The 20895-nt window shown below is 39.8% G+C and overlaps 1 protein-coding gene across 1 annotated transcript in view; it reads left to right on the plus strand.

Annotated features, from left to right (window-relative positions):
• The window catches only part of LOC121929140 (RNA-binding Raly-like protein), a 155425-nt gene that overhangs the window by 113589 nt on the left and 20941 nt on the right, over nt 1-20895 (plus strand). The window contains exons 2-4 of the mRNA XM_042464452.1: nt 6307-6354; nt 7799-7962; nt 16756-16869. Coding sequence (XP_042320386.1) covers nt 6307-6354; nt 7799-7962; nt 16756-16869 — 326 coding nt within the window. The remainder of the gene's footprint in view (nt 1-6306; nt 6355-7798; nt 7963-16755; nt 16870-20895) is intronic.

The following is a 20895-nucleotide window of genomic DNA, read 5'->3' on the forward strand; positions in this document are numbered from 1 at the left end:
TGGTGAAGAGTCTGGAAACCATGCCCTATGAAGAACAACTTAGGGAGCTGGGGATATTTATCCTGGAGAAAAGAAGGTTAAGAGGTGATATGATAGCCCTGTTTAAATAATTGAAGGGATGTCATATTGAGGAGGGAACAAGCGTATTTTCTGCTGCTCCAGAGAACTGGACTGGAACAATAAATGCAAGCTACAGGAAAAGAGATTCCATCTCAACATTAGTAAGGGCTATTCAACAGTGGAACATGCTCCTTCAGAGTGTGGTGGAGTCTCCTTCTTTGGAGGTCTTTAAGCAGAGGCTGGATGGCCATCTGTCAGGGATAGACTCAGTAATCTGTGACATGTTCCATGTGTGTGAAATCTATTTTACTCTACATTCGAGTTTTGCCTGGCCTTTTTTCATTTGAATCTGGAAATAGTATTTTCATTCACTGGTACTGAAGCATAAAACACTTAAATATTAAATCTTAGTTAATTGCAGCTCTTCATCATATAGCAAAGCAATAATATTAGTAGTGCTGTACGTGTCTGCAAATAAATTAATGTCTCCCATGTCTCTAATCCTTATAGAGCCCTTTATGTATGTGCTTAATCATGCACAATGACTAAAGTGTAAGATACAAATGATGAAGCTGTAGTTATGTTTGGAGAAGATAATTGCTGTACATTATTAGTTGGTAGCATTCATTTGTTACAAAGGACACAAAAGGAGTTTCCCAGAAAAGTCTACTAAGGCATGGATGAAGAGTGTATGGTACAGCTTATGTGAGGTTGCATTCAATTAGTCCTTCCAACAATGTATTCTATCAGAAGCAAGAGTAGGTACAGCTCTCCTTCCCATTTGTTCAACCTCAAAATCTCTGCTATGAAGTTGCAGTGCCTTCCAGGGCAGGAAGGAAGAGAAGGGGGAAAACCCATTGTGTAAACAGAAACATTCTTATGCAAAGTTGGATTTCATTCATTTGTTGCTGTTGTGTGCCTTCTTGGCAAGATTTATTGAGAGAGAGTTTGCTATTGCCTTCCTTGGACACTGAGAGAATGTGATTTGCCCAGAGTACTCATGCCTGAGCAGCGATCTGAATCCTGGTTTTCCATATACTAGTCCAACACTCAATTCACTACACCACAAAACAATGGCTCAGGTTAGCAAAGATGGAGATTCTATTTTCCTGCATCAGTCTACAAATGTACAGAATAATATCCTGTCTACACATCTTATTCAAAACAAAAATCACCTACATGTTAACCAAATCAACCTACAGTCAACCATTTTTTCAGCCCTCGCTTAAGTATTTTTTACTTGTCTCGTCAGTAGTGATTAATTTTGTCTACGGGAAGAGGAAATTTAGGTGATGAGAAGCAATTACTTACCCCAACACTGCTCTGAGAGTTGCTGTTGCTCTGGGCCTCTCTTGGGCCAGCATCAGTGCTTCTGTGGGCCCTGTGGCAGCTCAGAGAGGATATGCTTGTCTTGCCATTGTGAGACTTCAAGTGAAATCTGGTGCAAATCTCGCACCAAATTGTGGGAGAAGTCTCACAGGACCTCCAATATCACCTGACTTCAAACATGATCTCGCAGGCTTAAATAAGCTTGTGCAGTTTTAGTGAAAGGGAGAGGAAAGGAAAATTAGGTGCTGACAAGAGATTACCAGGATAAATAAACAGGGAGGAGGGAACTAAACAGTATTATCACACCACAAATTAGCATTTAGAGCTTTTTTTTACAACTCTCATTATACCTCTGTCAACATATAGGGAAGATCCTGGCTGTTGGGCTCCAAGAGTTGTGGACTAAAAGTATGTTTCATGTTGATAGAGGAATAGTAGGAGTTGTAGCCCAAAAGTAATTTTTCCACCTTCAACCATAAATACAAATTTATTGTTGCCTTCACTTTTGTGGACTAAAGTTTTCATTGCCAAATGCAATAAGGCTAGATGAAAGCGGGAAGGATTTGAAGATTTCTTTGACTTTCTCCGGGAGAGGTGACTTAAAAGGCTAGGCAGATTTGTTTACACATGGCATCTCTTTACACGATGAATTATATATATATATATATATATATATATATATATATATATATATATATGGATCCAATATGGTGGAAGCCTTAATTGGAAGTGTAAAGTGTATTCTTTGAGTATCCGGTGAGAGATATCATTTTCCCAATCTTAGTAATGATTTAAAAAAAAAGTACAACTCTGTAAGTAAAAAAATATGGAGTGTCTAATCTAGCCGAGTCCCTGTTGTGAAGGTTTGTGACCTGAAGGGAAATTTTAAAGGACCAGTGCTTTTTAAAATGTTACACCAGCAGCCCCTTATAATAATAGTCTTATATGGATTTTTGTCACACAAACATGTGGTGTAAATAGCTTAGTCCTGGAAAAATAATTTCCAGAAGGTGGGGGAAAAATCAAGAAATCTATTTATCTGACTGTGAAGTCCATGTATATTTGGATTTAAGCTATTGACAGAGAGTCTTGTATATCTGAAGTCAAGCTTTTGTATTTTACAGGAATTTTGTCTTTTTGTTATTCCCCACTGGGTCACATTCTCACTTAGTTATTCTACAGAAAATAAGAAGACTATTTAAAAACAACAAGAAAAACAGCTCAGTCTTACATTATTACACCAGGGAATGTAGACAATTCTGTATGAAAATAGGATTCAGTGAATAATGCATCATTTTATGCCCTTAGGTAACTAGAAATGGAACAGTCTTTTTCTGTCATTATTTGGAATTTTATTGTTTTTTTTATTTTCATGTTTATTTGTTTGCTTCATTCACTCTCTTTCTTTTTTTCTTTTTCCATGATCATATAAAAGGAAAAAGTTTGGAAGAAGAAAAATGCATCAATTTCTTTTTCAAATACATAATGAGGCATTTCAAAAAGCTGAGATTTCTGGATTGTTGTTTATATTGTTTGTTCTCTAGCCATCTCTATAAAACTACAAAACTGTCCACATCTGGACAGCACTGGCTTTGTATCCAGTGCAGGGCTGGAATGCCATTTTAAAGGAAGGTGTTGTCCAGTGCAAATTTGCCACAAATGTACCTCTGCTTGGAGGAACTCCTGTCCTCTCCTCTTCTCTGCACCCCCTCTGAACCTCAAAAACTTCCTGTTGGGGGTCGGGGAGTTTCTAGGAAAGATCTGGGGAATGAGATCTGTAATGAGGGTAAAAATTGGGGCATATCCTGGGGATTACAAAAGCCAAGAACTGTTTGCAAATGGAGAATAACAACACATTTTAGGGCCAGAGGAGATGGGCAGAAAAACTTTGCTCGATCCTGGGTTTTCTGAAAGTGGGTTGAAACCCCACTGTCCACATGACCCACTCCCAAGGTAGGCCAAATACCCATGGGATGTCCACACCACATAGTGTCAAGCTGCACTGCATGGTTATTTTTTTGGGTCACCTTTCCTCCATGCATACACACTATTGCACAAACACACCACCTGTGACCTCCAATTACTGACCTCTTCCCACCCAGATGCCATTCCATTGAACGTTTGCCTGTATGACTGGCCACACAGTTACACGTACAGTACACCACCTGTACAGTACATCAGTGCATGAGTGTACCTATTGATACATTAGCAAAGCACAATCATGAAGGGTCCCATACAATCCCCAATCACCCTCATTCACTCCATGCCTTCCGTTGGACTGTCTGATCTGTGTATGTTGTAATTATATCCATTGCATAATCACACTGTTGCTTTGCCACAGTGCAGTACTGGCACCAGGCTGTTTATATGCAGTCATGTGCATTTTTTGCCTTGAGTCGGAGTAACACATCATCTTTTTGCCCTGGTTTTTAGCTCCAGAGCTCAGCTTCATTTCGCTTTCCATTCAGTTTCACATTGTGCATTCTCTAAACATCCAGGTTTCAAAGCAGTTGGCCTGTGTGGCCAACTCTGTAGACCTTTACCTGGATTTGCAGAATCAGAAAGTGAGGAAGGACCACAAGGGTCATAAAATCCCACCCGACCAGTGCAATAAAATATCTCTGCCTTCCAAGATTCCATACTTGCCAAGGTAGTCAATTCCACTGTTTAACAACTTTTACCGTTAGGGCCCTGTACAGACCGGCCTTAAAGGCTGGGATGAGGGCAGAGTCGGGATGTCGCATCCATATGGCACATGCCGCGGCTCCATCCCAAGGCGGTGAGATGCTGTGCACTGCTCCATGCAGCGTCACAGGGCTCATTTGGTGCTGCGTCCACATGATGCAGTGCCGAAGGAGCGTGTAAAGCCACGGCACTGTAGCTATCGCACCCTTTCCAGGGCACAAAAAGGAGCCACTTTTTGTGGCTCCTTTTCACACCCCGGAAAGGCCAGATCAGGGCTGCGGTGTGCAGTCGCATGGCCCCAGTCTGGCTGTAAAAGGGGCAGCTAGAAGCCACCCCTTAGGAGCTGTCTGCACAGCCCCTGAGAGATTCTTCCAGAGATGCTTAGTCATAATCTTCTTTCTTGTCATTTGAATTCATTCGTTTAGGTATATCCTCTGGAGCAGCAGAATACAAGCTTACTCCACTTTCCACATGACAGTCCTTCAAACCTTTAGATGGCTGGCTATTGCATCACTTCTCAATCTTCTGGTCTCCAGATTCAGCATACCTGGAGCGTGTTAGGGTCTTGACATGTTGAACTTGGAGTACAGTTGCACTTTTAGCCTCACCATCAACATTCTGCACCTGTTCCCTGACATCTGCACTGAGTGAAGTCATTTGGAGTGTAGCACCAATACACAAACATCTGCTTATGTAGAAAGGTTCCTTTGGGAAAAACACAGAGATAGAGATAAAAGTGCAAGTCAACTCTGGCTTCATCACTGCAAGCTCTTACACATAAGTAACACATGACTAGACTTTTAGCTATGGGATATGAGTCTTATATTTCTATTTCTTGTCTTTAAAGTTCACTTCTTGCTGTAAGGAAGTCTAAAAATACTGAACCATGTCCATACATCCTTATTTGTATGCTGGCAACACACACATTGCCACAAAATGAGAAAAGAAGGCAAAAGAGAGTACAGTTTCACATAACTTTTGCACCTGCTAATTTATATGTACAGGTGGAAATGTAGAAACAATTACTCTAATTTAAACATAACAACAACACATCTCATTTTAATGACCCTCTTGTGTTCCTATTTAGTCTCCTGGCCAAGTGTTAGTGGCTAACAAACAACCCTATGGCTCCAACTCTCAGTTTTTATGCTTTTTTCCCCTCCTGGCTGAGAATGATAGGAATTGCTATCCATCACATCTGGACAGCACCAATTTAGAGAAAGTACTGCAATATGTATACTATGCATTCCCATGCAGTTAGATTCTCTTGCCAGCTTGACTGGAACAAGGGAGCAAAAGCAAAGAACTTATCTGGTTTGGTTCAGCCAAGATGGTTGTCTTTGTCATCCCATATTGATCGGCTGCCACAGTGTTAAGTCCATCTTATTTCAGAAGGTTTTTGGTCTTCTGAAACTAGAATTAATTGCCAGCCTGCCATTTGTTGTTGTTTTAATGTCTCTTCAAGTCGACTCCAACTTATGGTGGCCCTGTCATAGTTTTCTTGACAAGATTTATTCAGAGGAGGGTTGCCATTGCACCTGTGCCATAACCTGGTCAATTGCTAGTTTATCACTGAAATACTACCAGCCATTGCCTTATTCTCAGGCTGAAAGAATGTGACTTAGCCAAGTGTGTTTCCATGGCTGACTAAGGAGTCAGACCTTAATCTCCCAGAATCAAACCATGCTGTCTGTCTGCCGTACTTACATAAAATCTTTCTGTTTATTTGTTCATCAGTGATGGATTTTTTTATTCTCATTTATAACTAGTCTTAGAGCTGACATGACATGAATCTTGCTTCTATATTGCTATGTTTGCTGTTTGGGTGGCATTTTATTATACTTGAAAATTTCCTTCATGTATAAGAAGGAAAACAGGGTATACATATTTTATAGACCAAAGGGTTCAGTTTTCCCTGAATCAAAGAATGGTCGAATATATATATATATATTAAATATACTAAAATGTTTATAGTTATTTTTAAGACCAACATAGGCTGGGAATACACCTCCAAGATAAAAGCCATCCTAGTAGAAAAAAACAGTATACAAATATTATAAAATAAATGAAAAATAATTTTATTCTGGGATATACCACTTCAGATGACAAAGTGGGTCAATAATAAATTTCACTTTTATGCTATACTTTCATGTAGATGCACAAATTAGTTCAGATCTTATAGGTTGCCTCTTGTTTCACCTTGTGCAATTTTTTTCCTTATTCCTTTTGCAGTGGCTACGTCTTTGACTATGATTACTACAGAGATGATTTCTACAATCGGTATGTATAGCTTTTATTCCTGTCTTTCCATATATAACTTATACTTGTAATATATCATGTTATCATCAGTAGATCAAAAAAGTTTGCCGTTATCTAATCTTTATCCAGATGATAATGTTGACCATGATATTTATTTCTATACCAGCTTTCTCCCAAAATTGGGACTCCAGGCACTCTGAATTTTAAAAGATCATTATGACAAAAACATACAAAAAGTGAATATTGAAATGGAATTAAACTAATCACAGTATTAAAACAGTTCAGTATACTTAATAAAATGCAGTTAAAATATAAAAAAGCTATTAAAACAGTTATGTTTAAAGATAAGAGTATTTGACTTATAAAGCACAGGAAAGAAAACAATTAGCACTTGCCACCTGTGCACTATAGCTAATGATTAATGACATAGCTTGTTTTAATATATTTTATGTTAAATTTTATATTTTTATATAAATATTTTAAGCTTGATATGCAGTTGGTGGCCACTATCTTTTCAGCTGTAATGCACTGAGTTTGATTCAAATAATTGTACACATTTATAGCTCTTTTCTGTGTTTGTGTATGCCAAAGCAAGTTCTTCTGAGTTCAGTGAAATTTTTGAAATGGTTGTTGTTGTTGTTACTTGCCATCACAGGGTTTTCTTGGCAAGATTTGTTCAGAGGAGGTTTACTTTTGTCCTTCTCTGTAGCTAAGAGAATGTGAGTAGTCCAGGCTCAACCAATGTGTTTCCACAGCTGTGTGGGTTTGAACCCTGATCTTGAGAGCTGTATTCCAGCACTCAAACCACTGCAGCTGAACTTATTCCATAATTTGAGGGTATACTATTTGAAACTGACAAAACTATAATATTTTGAATATCTACGAAAATGTCATTTTCAGAAACAAGTATAGCTGTATGTTTGTATAAATTGTTCACTTTATGTACCTCAAAGACGATCTCTTACTGACATTTCTGAAAATTCAAATTAATCTTATTAAAAAGATTCAGCCAAACCATGATTTTGTTTCAAGACTAGCCATCTTGTCTCTAGAAACATTACCATGAGATTAGAAGAGTGAAAAAGTTGAAACCATGAAATTAATAATAGAGCCACGGCAGCTTACGTGTTTATATGTGTAAGTGCATTCTGATGCTTATGAAATCCATGATATAATTACTCAGTTGAAATTAGAATATTTGGAAGAAGAGTTTTCATGTTACAAAGAAAGACAGTGTAATGATATATTCCTCATTGAAATGGGAACTGTGAACTTGGTTATGTCAGAAATGCAAATGCACACTCTTAAGGTACAAAGGTCCTTGGGATATAATTTAATGGGGATGTAAGTCATAGAGATTTTCATTAAAAAATTCTCTTAGAAAAAGGGAAATAAAATCTGTGTGATTTCTCTGACATCAGACTACAATGAAGTACCATGAAAATTCTATTTTCATTTCCTTAAGGTTGTTTGATTACCATACCCGGGTCCCTGCACCTCCACGTGCTGTCATTCCATTAAAACGCCCCCGCGTAACTGTAACAGCAACTCGCAGAGGAAAGGGGGTGTTTTCCATGAAAGGGGGATCAAGGTCTACATCAAGTGGAACTTCCTCATCAGGATCAAAATGTAAGTTCAATAATGAACCAAAGAGAGTTTTCGGTATGCATCGGTGTGGCACAGTGCAATGTGTATAGATATCTAGCTCACCATATCATTAAAGCTTTAAAACACATATGTATTTAGATAGATGGACAGCTCTTCAGTAACAACAATAACAACAACAATTCTACATTATAGGAGTGAAAAGGACTCTTAATGCACAACAATATAGTTAGCACTGTTTGGCTCTCTCTGATGGATGAATTCTTCAACACCGCCATTTTTACATTCATTTAATGCTTATATATTGCTCTCTTGTTGTGTGCCTTCAGCTCGTTTCCAGTGTGTGAACCCTAAGATCTGGCCTGAATACTAAATAATACCAGGTCCTGTCTGGTCTTGCAAGCAAAACTGGGTCAATCCTGGTTAGTACTTGGATGGGAGACCACCAATGAATACCAGTTGCTGTAGGCTATATTTCAGAGGAAGGAATTGTTAAAACCATCACTGAGCATTACTTGCGTAAGAAAAGCCTATGGAATTCATAGGGTCACCATAAGTTGACAGACTACTTGAAGGCAGATATAAACACACCAGGCAAATCTATTACAGGGTTTTCTTGACAATATCTGTTCAAAGTGGGTTTGCCATTGGCTTACTCTGAGACAGAAATAATGTGACTGGCCCAAGGTTTGTTTGTTTTTCCTCAGGTTTTGCCAAAAATAAAACTTGACCAGAATTGAACACCATAAGAGGGGGGAAGTGACAGTTTGTGCTTCTTTACCTCTTGGGAATACCCTTGATTTGACTCTTTTTGATTTCATAACAGTTAGTTCCAATCTCATCATATTCTCAAGACATAAAAATATTTATACAAGGTACATCTAGCAAATTTGAAGATCAACAACTCTGATCAGCTGATGTGACTTAGCGATATTATCATGTGTTTCTTAGCTTTGAATACTGTGAGCTCTTGCTTTTGCTCTTCCTTTCAATACAGAACATGCAAACAGTGAAGGGCTCAGGGAACACAAGGCTGGGAAGATTTTAGTAACACCACCAAAATGCTCACCAGATTGTTAGAGTGAGTCTGGAACTGTAAGTGCAGCTGGGCTCCACTTGAACTGATGAGCCCCTTCTTCCCACTCTTTCCCATGTGCCTGTCCCAACACCAGTTAATATTGGGGTTGGTGGCCCTGAGTGATCAGAAGACACATTGGCATAAATCCTATTATAGTCATGACTAGAGTAGATCAACTGAATTGAAGTTTATCTATGCGTTGACTCACCATTCAGCAATTGATTGAACAGGTCTAATCTGGTTGGGACTAGCCGCCAGCATGCTAGTGAATATCAAGTCCTTCAAGCTTGTGCAGGCTGCACAAGGACTTGTTTGCAGAACCAGAAGTGATGTTCTTGTCATTTCTATTTGCTATTTTTGATGATTTCTTGGTTTGATGAGTTTAAGGTGGAGGCCCCATCAGACAGTAAATACACCCTAAATTGCACCTCCTAAAGGCCTCTGGAAGAATGGTTTGAGGTTCAGGCCCCACAAGCCACACTTGGACATATGTGGTCCATGGGCCACAGAGTTTGTACTCTTAATAGGAGTGAACAGGCACACCACCATACCTTGTGACATTCTTCCCCAATGTGGTGAGAGGAATTATTATTTCTCCTTAAATGAAAGCAATTGTTTCTAAAGTGATGGCTAATGTTGTCCCTTTGGTGATGCATTTCCTCTTCTTTCATGGAGTGTCAGTGTCTATCCTGTAAGAAGGCCATTCAGTGAGAAAACTATTGTGCCAATCCATTGTAAAGCAGCTGCAGACCAACTCTGTTGAAAGGCATTGCTTTGATACGCCAGACCAATCTATAGCAAAAGGAACACAATGTATCCTTTCAGGAGTCTGCCTTGTCATCAGGGAATATTAGAAACTCTTCACAAACCAAGAGATTACAGACAGGTTGAGACAACCTGTATTTACCTGGATTGATGGAAACCTAACGCTCATGCACTGGAATGGAACATTTTAGCCCACTGGAATCAATTTTCTTGTGTAATCTGCACAAGACTTGCAGTGCGGGTACTCTTTGCATTGTAACCTAAACAGGAAGGAGGAGGAGGAGGAGGAAGTAGTGATGTTACAGTCAAGTTATCTGCATGTTGTCTTGAGATGGTTTGGAGGAAGGGTTTACAGCAGGGATGGGGAAATAGGTGCCTACAGGTTGCATGTGATCTCTTCACAACCATGTTGAGGCTCCCACACTTCCCCATTTTTGCCATGTTTTTGCATACCCAGGCCATTTTAGGTCCAGAAAGATTATTTTACAACAAGAAGTCACCCAAAAGTTCTTCATTCCTGTAACAAAATGGCCTCTTCTGGGCCTATAACAGTATGACCAGATTGCCTCCCTTCATCTGTAGGAAGCATGGGGGGAGCATTTTGGAGCTATTTTTAAGTGAAGATTTTGCAGGACATGGGAACACAGTGAGGAGATACCCACAAACCTAGGCAGCTGCTCACATGTGCTTTACTGACTAACAAAGAGGCTCATCAAGCCAACAATAATAAATAATAATAATAAAATTTTTATTTATATGCCGCCCTTCCTACGATCAGGGCGGCTTACATCAAATTAAAACACAGTGTACAAACAGATTAAAATCCACAACAATAAAATCAAAACAAACAGGCAAAAAGCCCCGTAGCCCAACCTCTTGGCCACGGAAGAGGAGGGAGGCCCACAGGATATTTATTCGGGGAATGCCTGTTGGAATAGGAAGGTTTTAAGATCCTTCCTAAATTGGGCCAGGGTAGTAGACGAGCGGAGCTCTGTGGGCAGCGCATTCCAAAGGGCTGGGGCAGCTATGGAAAATGTCCTCCGTGAAGTGGAGGTTAACCTAGCCCCAGGCACCTTCAGTAGCTGCTGCCCAGATGTTCTGAGGGTGCGAGGCGGAATGTACGGGGAGAGGCGGTCCATTAGGTATCCTGGGCCCAAGCCATTTAGGGCTTTATAGGTAATTACCAACACCTTATATTGAGCTCGGAAGCGGATGGGCAGCCAATGGAGATCTTTTAAAACCGGTGTTATATGGCTGGTCCTGGGAGCGCCAGTGACCAGCCGGGCTGCCATATTCTGCACCATTTGAAGCTTCCGAGTTTGGTATAAGGGTTGCCCCATGTAGAGTACATTGCAGAAATCCAGTATCGAAGTTACCAGAGCATGTACAACAGTTTCTAGGTCCCTCTGGGCCAGGTATGGGCGCAGCTGGCAAATCAGCCGAAGCTGATAACAGGTGCTCTTGACCGTCGCATTCACCTGAGCAGTCAGGTGAAGCGACGAGTCAAGAAGCACCCCCAGACTGCGCACGGAGTCCTTTACAGGGAGCGTGACCCCGTTCAGGACAGGTGGAACCACCGCCATTCCTGGACCAGGAGAACCTATCACTAGTATCACTAATAAGGAGCCCCAAGCTCACGGGCAGCAAGAAAGGCAATAAAGAAGAGCAATAAAACTTGGTTTTCCATTAGCAAATATTTAAATAAAGTTTAAAATTTGTCTGTCAGGTGTGATGGTCATAGGCTCTTTTTATTAGGATGGTGAATCCTATATCATTGCTTATGATAAAGGTTTTATATTTGTATTAGGGACTGATTAAGCAAATAAAATAAATAAAAACACCACCCTGATTTAATAGATTTTTTTAAAAAATGCATTTAATGAATGCACTAAGATTAAAGACTGATTTCTAAGAAGTTGTTCATAAATTGCACAGAAGTCAATCATTCTTTTCTTTCTTCATTTGTACTGAAAGTATGTCACAGCAGATCTTCCCTACAGTGAGATCTTTGATCTTCAGAAGTCATTAGGGGTTCACAGTGGGTGACATCTGCAAGTCCACTTCCCATATTAGAGTAAAAGCAGGGAGGATAGCCATTAGCCTGTCATTTTCTTCTTCTTTGTGACAAATGAACCCACTCATAGAGCCAAAGCTTAGTGCTATTAAAGCTAGACTATGCTGAAGGCATTTTCCTGAGGACGTTTCTGAAATTTTCTTTTTCTGAGAAGGAGACCAGTTCTCAGAATGTTTTCTGAATATTCGCCATTCTTTTTTATGTGACTATCACTATTCTTCCCACCTCTCCCATGCACACCCAGTCCCCCAAAATATTGCTATAGAGGATGAATGATGGTAGCCAGCTAATACAGTGGCTACTGCTGTTCTTTGGATAGGCAAACAACAACAACAACCAAAAACTTAATTAAAAAAAGAAAGAAGATATGCAAATCACTGGTAATGTTGAGCCTCACTGCGGAAAAACTGTTGGACAACAATTCATCCACCTGATTTGCCCCACATTTTTCCTGCCCCCAAAAGGGTAGATACGTAAAAGAGGCCTTTTGTATCACTTGCTGTAGTTAAAACGGATCAGAAGAAGTAGATTACCACAATGGAGAAGCCAGCAAATCACATTGTGATGAGACACGATTTTGACACCAATTGCTTTAAGGCAGAACCTTGATCTCTTTGAATTAGATTTGAACATTATGTTTATACAGTAGCAAAAAAGAGATAAACTTTATACACAGACTTTCAAAATACACTGGGGAAGTCAAATGTGTTTTAAAGCAGACTGGGGACAGAAAGGATTTTCATAATTCACTTCCTCTTGGAATTAGTTCCACTTTTATATACTCTGTTGGTAAACGTTAAAGGATAGTACAAGAGAGACATCATTTTGCTGATTTGAACAGAAGGCTACTCAGTTGTGCAGAGTGTTTATTAGAAGTTTTTTTAAAAAAACAAAACAAGATGCTTTCTAAGGAACTGCCTATCTGAAGAACAATAATTATTCATTTTAAAGTACATGATTATTTGATTGTCACAACAGAAAGAAAGTCTAGTCTAGGCAGCATATTGTTATGCCATTCTATCATCTTCTCCAATTAAAACTTCCATTCCTTTTTTTTAAAGTGAATCTTATTAGAAATTTAAAAAAAGCTTCAATCTGAAGTACATAAAACAAGACACTGTTTTAGGTTCACATTCTTGTTAGGTAGGCACTCCAGTTCTTCAGTTAGATGGCCTTAAGCATGTCCTGAAACAAGAGCAAAAAGGTTCCTCAAACAGCCTGGTCCCCAGTTGTCTAGGGCCAACATTACCAACACCTTAAACTTGGCCCAGTAGCATATAGGCTGCCAACTAGTTGAGCTTTTCTTTTTCTTTTTCTTTCTTTGGTAGTGGAGTGAAGTATTATATATTTTAATAGATGTATATTATTATAGATTGCATTTATAAGCCTCTCTTTAGAAATGCTCTCAGTGTACAAATTTAACAGTGCAGAAATTGTTAATTAGACAGTTCCCTGCCATCAGGCTTACAATCTAAAAAGATAGGACACAAAAGGAGAAGAGAATGACAGTGGGGAAGGAGATCAAGTTCACCTGTTCTTCTCTCCCTCTGAGGCCATGGCAATGGCATATGGAATGGAGGGTTATATGGGTTAGGTCTCCTACCCTTGCATTGATCAGAAGTGACTAGAAATTAAAATATAGGACATCAACATGTTTATACATAGATTTCAGGGGATCAGAGCTTGCCCTACACACACACGGGATGTTTCCCTCATTCTTCTCTTTCCCTCACCCAACATTCACCATTTCAAGAAAAGACTCTCCAGTACTTTCACTGCACCATTCAGCAACTGTGTCTCACCCAACCCCATAGGACAAGGGTAGACTACAGTTTCCATGATACAACCCTATCAGCTGGCTAATGGCTGTTGGGAGTTATAGTCCAAAGACACCTGGAAAGACACTTCAGATGGCATAAAGAGAACAGTTATGTGGGATCCTCAGCAAAGGCAACAGCTGGTTGCTTTGGGTTGAGACACAAAAAGACATTTCCTTGAAGTGCACACAGTAGAAAGCAGCAATCAGACTTGCCTTCTGCTCCCTCTCTGTGTAAGCAAAGTAAGCAAGAATACATCCCAGTTCATATATGGATTTTATGTAGAAATGCATAAATAGCACAGGATGGTCAGCTTCTACAGGTAGCAAATTATCTGCTAGAAATAGAGGAAAGATATTCCCCAGGACGTACTAGGGTTAGGAAAGGGTGTGCTTTACGCACACCCCTAACCCTAGTACGTCTTGGAGATGTACAAAATGCCGGCACCTGTTCTACACAGGCACCACCATCTTGACGTCACGGATGCCTAGTGTCTGCACATCGCGCGGCGCTAATGACGTTGAGAGTGTGCCATTGGCGCCTTGCGGCATCATTAGCACACAGCAACAAGAAGAGCCATTTTGGGGCTTCTTTTTTTGGCGCGGAGGAGCCTCGCAGCTTGGCCGCTGAGGCTCCTCTGCGCAGCAAATGAAGGCGCAGGCAGACCGCCCGTTTTGGGCGGTCTGTAACCCGCCAAAGTTCCTAATGAGCTTGAGGGATTTGTATCTTCCTTTGAATCTGACTAACTGCTGACCAGTGGTGTTTTGTTTTTCTTTTTTGTTAAATCCAGTGCCTTGAAAAAGACAACTTTCTGTCTTTAACAGATCTTCTCTTTAAAATCATTCATGTAACAGCTTGTTTATAGTTTTCTATCTAAAGCTGCAGCAGATGTAGATAGCTGTGTTGATGTTCCATGATCAACTTTACTTTCTGACAGAAAAGATGAAACAGATGTTCCTAGAATATTTGTATATATAAAATTGCATATGGGGAAAATACTAAACAGTTTTTTTCATTATTCTATTTATGATTCAGAATAGACAGCTGGGAGCAAAGTGTTGTTTTCATACATCAATTTTGGCTTTGTAATACTAGCCATGTTTTTCATCTCAGTATAACACAAACAGCGTGATATGATGTTAAATAAGGTTACATTGAAAGAGAAAGAAAGAATATGTATCAAAAGGAAGCTGTCAGCATGCAGACTGATAATTGCACATATGACCAGGTTGAGTTAAGGGAGGCGATTTTCACAAACGTTTTCATGCAAGTGGTTTTTTCAGGCTGTGTATCAAAAGTTGAAGATAATGTTCACCCACCCACTGAGGGTAAGGACAATGCTTTCAGGCAAATGTCTTATTTGCCCTCAGTAATAACAGCACATAACTAAATCTGCTTAGTTGCTTAAATTGACCTAGGAGTTTCTCACACGAAGGAGATTGGGAGTTTATCCCATGAATATCCTGGAAAAATCACTTAATTATGTGAAACGATTTCACATGGTGTCACACAAAACCCACCATTAAAGTGGTCACAAAGAAGCATTAACACGCACCTTTTTTAATTTGGGGATTTTAGCAACAATGCATTTCTGATATCACTTTATTTGCGCAATTGCGTGTGATAATCATTCACGCAATTATTTGCCATTTTCACTTTATTTACGGGATATTTACATGCATTTTAATCTCTCTTTAATGCCAAAATTAGCCCCAGTGTGATAAACTCCTTAGTCTGCATCCACACTGCAGAAACAATCCAATTTAACACCAGTTTAACTGCCATGGCTCAGTGCTATGGAATTCTGGTTATGGTATGGAATGCTAATACTGTGAAAAGGCTGTTGTTTTGTGAGACATTTAGCCTTCTCTGTCAAAGAGCTCTGTTTCCAAAACAGACTACATATCCCAGAATTCCACAACATTGAGCCATGGCAGTTAAAGCAGAATCAAACTGGATTATTTCTGCAGTGCGGATGCAGCCCTAGTTTCCATTTGGCTAGATTCACTCATGTCACTAAGAACGGCTTTGTTTTCCTTCAGCAATGTCATCGCAAAACTAAATTGTATTGGCTGTATTGTGTCTTGATGTCTTTCCATTCACTACAGATATTTTCAATTACTTATCATTTTTTACTGTTTTCAAGAAGAAAATTACTCATTTAGTATCTATTTATTTATTACAATGTTTGTTTATAACATCTCCCCCTGCTAAGACAACAGACAAAAACTTTATTTAAAAATAAATCAAGACAATTGCCTTTGCAGAAGTTTTAAAAGACACGTGCAATTAAAACACCACCAGAGCCCAATCCTGGTTTTAAAGTCCATACAAAACAATGCAGTCTGAGCTGCTCACTAAAAGTTAAAAAGGGAACAAACCTGCCAAACTCTCCTTGGAAGGCAGTTTCACAACACAAGATGCAACAACAGGGAAAACTCTTTCATTCATACTCACCAGCCTGTCCACTCAGGTTGGCAGGACACACAACATAGCTTCCATTAAGCATCTCAAGTCCCAAGCAAGTTTCTCTGGAAGGAAGCTGTTGTTCAGATATCCTGCCCCCAAGCTGTTTAGGACTTTGTAAATCAGGATCTTGAACTGATTTCAGAAGCAAACTGCAAGCCAGCACAGTTGTTACAGGTATCTGGGGGAATGAAAATCTGAATCATAGGCATGACAGGAATAGTTTCAGCCCTCTCCCTGGAAACCAAAAATTGAAATAGACAAATATTTGGCATGTGCCTAGCTGTGACAGATTCTAACATCCAAAGTTGCAACATTCTTCTCTGTTCTAACTGACATCAAGTTTGCCATTTTTATATTCACTTGTGAAAAAATAATCAAAATATATCTACTGTGCACATTGCAGAGAAAAGATATCTTATATCTGCAAAGATGAAAACAAAACATGAAGAGGGGATGTACTGGTCTTTCAAGAGCAAGAAATAATATATAGTTCTAAAAACCTATGCTGTTATACCTTTTAACTAATAGAGAGATTGTGCTTTGCATTAAAGTTATGATTTTTTTCATGATTGGAACACCTTTTTTGTTTTTGTTGTTATTCTTTTCCCACTCAGTGAAGTCAGATGAGTTGCAAACAATCAAGAAGGAATTAACTCAAATCAAAACAAAAATTGACTCTTTGCTAGGGAGACTAGAGAAGATTGAAAAGCAGCAGAAGGCTGAAGCAGGTAGGTGAAAATGATCTACAGCTCTTGTCAGTTTATTAAACGGTGAATTAATCCATTGCAAAGTTATCAATCATCTTGTCAGTTTTGGAACAGGGGGATAAATTCTGAAGATACTGGGCTCTGAAAAGCAGGACTAGAAGGAGGCTTAAAAGAGTTCACTTTTGTAAACCTTTATACCAGCTGATATGTGATTTAAGACTGGGTTTAAATGTTTTAGGCTACAGTCTATACCATGCTAGTAGTGAATAAGCTCCCTTGAATCAGTAGCCTAACTTGAATTGCTAGTCCTGAGTACTGTAGATCCATTGAATTGATGGACTGGAGGGTGGATAACTGTTGACTTACCATTCAGTAGTTTATTCAGTAGGTCTACTCTAGCTGGGACTACAATTGAATTTAGGTCCAAAGAGACTCATTTCAATCTCTTCTTTGTCTACCAAGGACTTGTCTACACTTGGCGGTGGTGGAGGCTGAATGGACTCCCCATCTGTTTTGCCCTGCACCTGCCTCAAAGCAACCCCACACTTGTTTTCTGGGCAATAGTTGTTTACAATGTCCCTAAAGATGTTGCTGTGGTCCACCACTGCCTTTCCTCCATCATCTCCCAGAATCATGACATATTCCTACTTGGTAAGTACCCTCATTTTTCTCCTTCATCTCCCAGAACCAGGACATGCACAAGCAGAAATCTGTTGGGGCCAGTTTCCTGCCCAGAACAATGTTTATGGATTTTTTTTCTGGCTTGCAAGGCATTCTGTGCCTTATTCTCACCTTAGAGAGCACTATTAGTAGCTGCACCAAGGAAGTAAAAGCCTTTGTAACCATTGTTCTGGACAGGGAACTGAGCTGGACATTGGTAAATGGTGATTCCTCTGTTTGCCAAGAAGCAATCTGTCCTGGCTCTGGGAACTGACAGAGGAAAATAGGGGCACCTGCCATGCAGTGATCTGTCCTCCCTGCCCACCACACACACACACACACACACAAAATCCAGGTTAGATCTAATGTTTACACACAAGAAACAACAGAGTTGTTTTTTTTAATCAATTTAAAGTGTTTTTTACTCCAAGTTTGCTGCTGACAGGGCTGTGCATCATGTGTTCTGATGGCACCAGATTTGGGGAAAACAGCATATGTTGCATATCCTGATTGCACCAGATTTTTTGGGAGGGGAGGGGTTGGGATTTTTCCCTCATGTGGACAAGCCTCAAGAATCAGTCCCTGAAATCACCAGTCAAAAGGACTGGGTCACAGGTAATGGGGAGCATTCTCCATTAACCCTGGAGAGCCACAGCTATTATGGCCAAAGGTGTTTTTAAAAGGGGAGGGCCTGGGGTCTTGATGGATGTTTAGATGGGCTTTGGGGCTTCAAATAGTGGCCACATTTTGCCCACTCTTGCTTTACAAGAACAAACAAGAAGATAGGTTCTCCTTCTCGAAGAATAATCAATAGCCTCCTCCATTGTCACTATACTTCTTTCTTAATGAGGACAATAGTTAAAGCTCACTAACCTCTTGCCAAACTCTGTGAACATAATGATGGGAAGGACATAAAAGAACCACATTCTCCACCAGCCTCTTAGACCACCTACAATTTCAGATATTAAGCTGACTTCTGCAGAAAATTAACTTCCCAAAATTCACACTAAAAACGTCAGGCTAGACCCCCATACCTGGTGTATTTTCTGGGAACTTTGATAAATGGTATATGTCTTTCTGTATATCTTCTTATACCATAATGTTAACACAGATTAGACATGTTTTAATAATAGCAAAGTCATGAAGCTGCAAAATAAAGCATGCTCATCAGTAAGCCTGGGATGGAAAATCTCTATTAAGGACAAGTCAACATAAAAGCAATTATTATGCAAAAAAGCCTCAGTAAGAACTGAGATGAGTGTCTAATTTTCACATTTGATGAAACTCATTCAAATACAAATCAGATCGTAGAGAAGCTGTTGATGTGCACTGAATCCTAGACAGATACAAAGCCGTCTCAAAGCACATTCTTTACAACTACAACAGACATGGAAACCTGCCGTGTACTGTGTCAGACCATTGCTTACAGAGCAGAAGGAGGTCCAGCATCCTCATCAGATTCTGGCTTCATGATCTTCCTCTGCAGGGATGCAGCCCTCTGAAATCTTGAGTGTTCTGGGTGCGCAGGGGCACCCAGGGCATGGGGAGGAGGTCTCTCTGCCAGTTCCAGGATTGGCAGGTGGCCGGCTTCTGTTTTGGCTGTGCACCTGGCTGGTGGCCGGTGGCCAGTGGTGTCTTCTATGTCAGTGAGGAGGCTGTTCTGCACCAAGTTTTTAGTCTGTACTTTTCAGGAGTTACCAAGAAACATCACCACATGAGCTCCAATCTCACTGCAATCACATAAATTAATTTAAATGGAAACATACTGGTTTCAGAGCAGCCATTGAAGAATTTTCCACTTTCTTGCATTGCTGATAAATCATCCTCCAAAAGTTGCTTAAAGGGAAAATAAGCCTCTCTGTCTGAATGCTGGGAGCACTCATTAATCATAATTGAAACGGCGCTCTTGTAGCATTCTTCAGTTGTTGCAAGGGAAGCGGGAAGATTCTTCTTAACGCCCACTTTGTGTTCAGAGAGTAAAAAAAGAAATCTCCCTGCTTCCCTGCTTTCCTTGCAACGATTGAAGAACGCTACAAGGAGCTCTGTTTCCATGACGATTAATGAGGCTTTTTTCCCTTTTAGCAACTTTTGGAGGGCGATTTACCAGCGATGCAGGCAAGTGGGAAAATCTTCAATATCACACATCTTCTGCTGGTCTATGACCGTAATAAAGATTCGATTCTATTCTCACATCTTTTCAGTCACATGACTGGAGCTACTTCTTCCATCATGCTTTCTTCCACATGCCCCCTTAACCCCACTTTTCTGTGAACTCATTGACAAGTTTCCCCTGTCAATGACAAGGAATGCCTTAACCATGCTTTGGCAACACAGCTAAAAGCTCCTTTTTCCTGGCTTTAACTGTGGTTTAAAAGCTGTGTGTAGTAATCTCCCAGGTTTCTGGATCTGTTGAAAGGTCAAAATAAAGCACAGAACAGAATCACAATTCCACTCACATGGAAGCCACCAGTTGCCAAGGGAACAAATAGCCAGGGATCAAATCTTACCTTGATCTGCCCCATTACATGCCCCATTTTCCTTCCTTGGAATCTTTGAAATTCATTTAAGTTGACATTACTTGAAGAAAACCAACTGCTAGATTCAGGGAAGTCATCCACTATGTAAAAGTGTGTGTGCTTTCCAATAGATATTCAACTGGTGTCCACTACAGCGGTGCCAGTCCCTGCCAGTGCTTGGCAAAGGGGGCAGCCATTTTAATGCTGTCAGCCATTTAGTATTCTGAAAAGTTCAACCAGCATCTCAAAGCAGTGGGAGAGGCAATTGATGACTGCTCTAATTCTTCTATTCCTCCACCCCCAAACAATTCATTTCAGCCTTGAAATATAGCTGAAACAAAACAGTCAGTTTTAAGGTGAGTGAAATGACTGAGAAATGATCCTTGTTAATTTAGTACTGCCTTAGTTTCAGTGCAAGAACCCCTGAGATATAGAATTCATATTCATCTCAACTTTGAATTATTAAAATGTGTCTAGACAGTTTATTTCTTGTCCTTTTATTCCTGTGCCTTGAAGTCCCTGTCTTTAAGTAGTTAAGAAATGTTTATGTTGGGTTCAAGAATGTACTTTATGAATTGGTTGCATCTTCTTATGCCATTTGTTGCCGATTTGAAAGCAAACAATTAATTAGCAGAATATGACCTTGGAGTATAAACACATACTTTCCTGTTCTTTTATAGCGTCCATAAAATCAGTGAAATAGGCCTTAGTAATGAACATAAAACACAATGAATACTTGCACTGTTGCCTGTGTGTTTGCAGTGTTTTATGTTAGCACTCCCTGCTGCAGTCCATTTAGATTTCTTGTTCAGAAATGTTGCCATTTAAAAATCAGTTATTTCCAGGTTACTTCATATCATAGTGAAACTTA

Source organism: Sceloporus undulatus, chromosome 4 (assembly GCF_019175285.1).
Source record: "Sceloporus undulatus isolate JIND9_A2432 ecotype Alabama chromosome 4, SceUnd_v1.1, whole genome shotgun sequence".
Taxonomy (NCBI): domain Eukaryota; kingdom Metazoa; phylum Chordata; class Lepidosauria; order Squamata; family Phrynosomatidae; genus Sceloporus; species Sceloporus undulatus.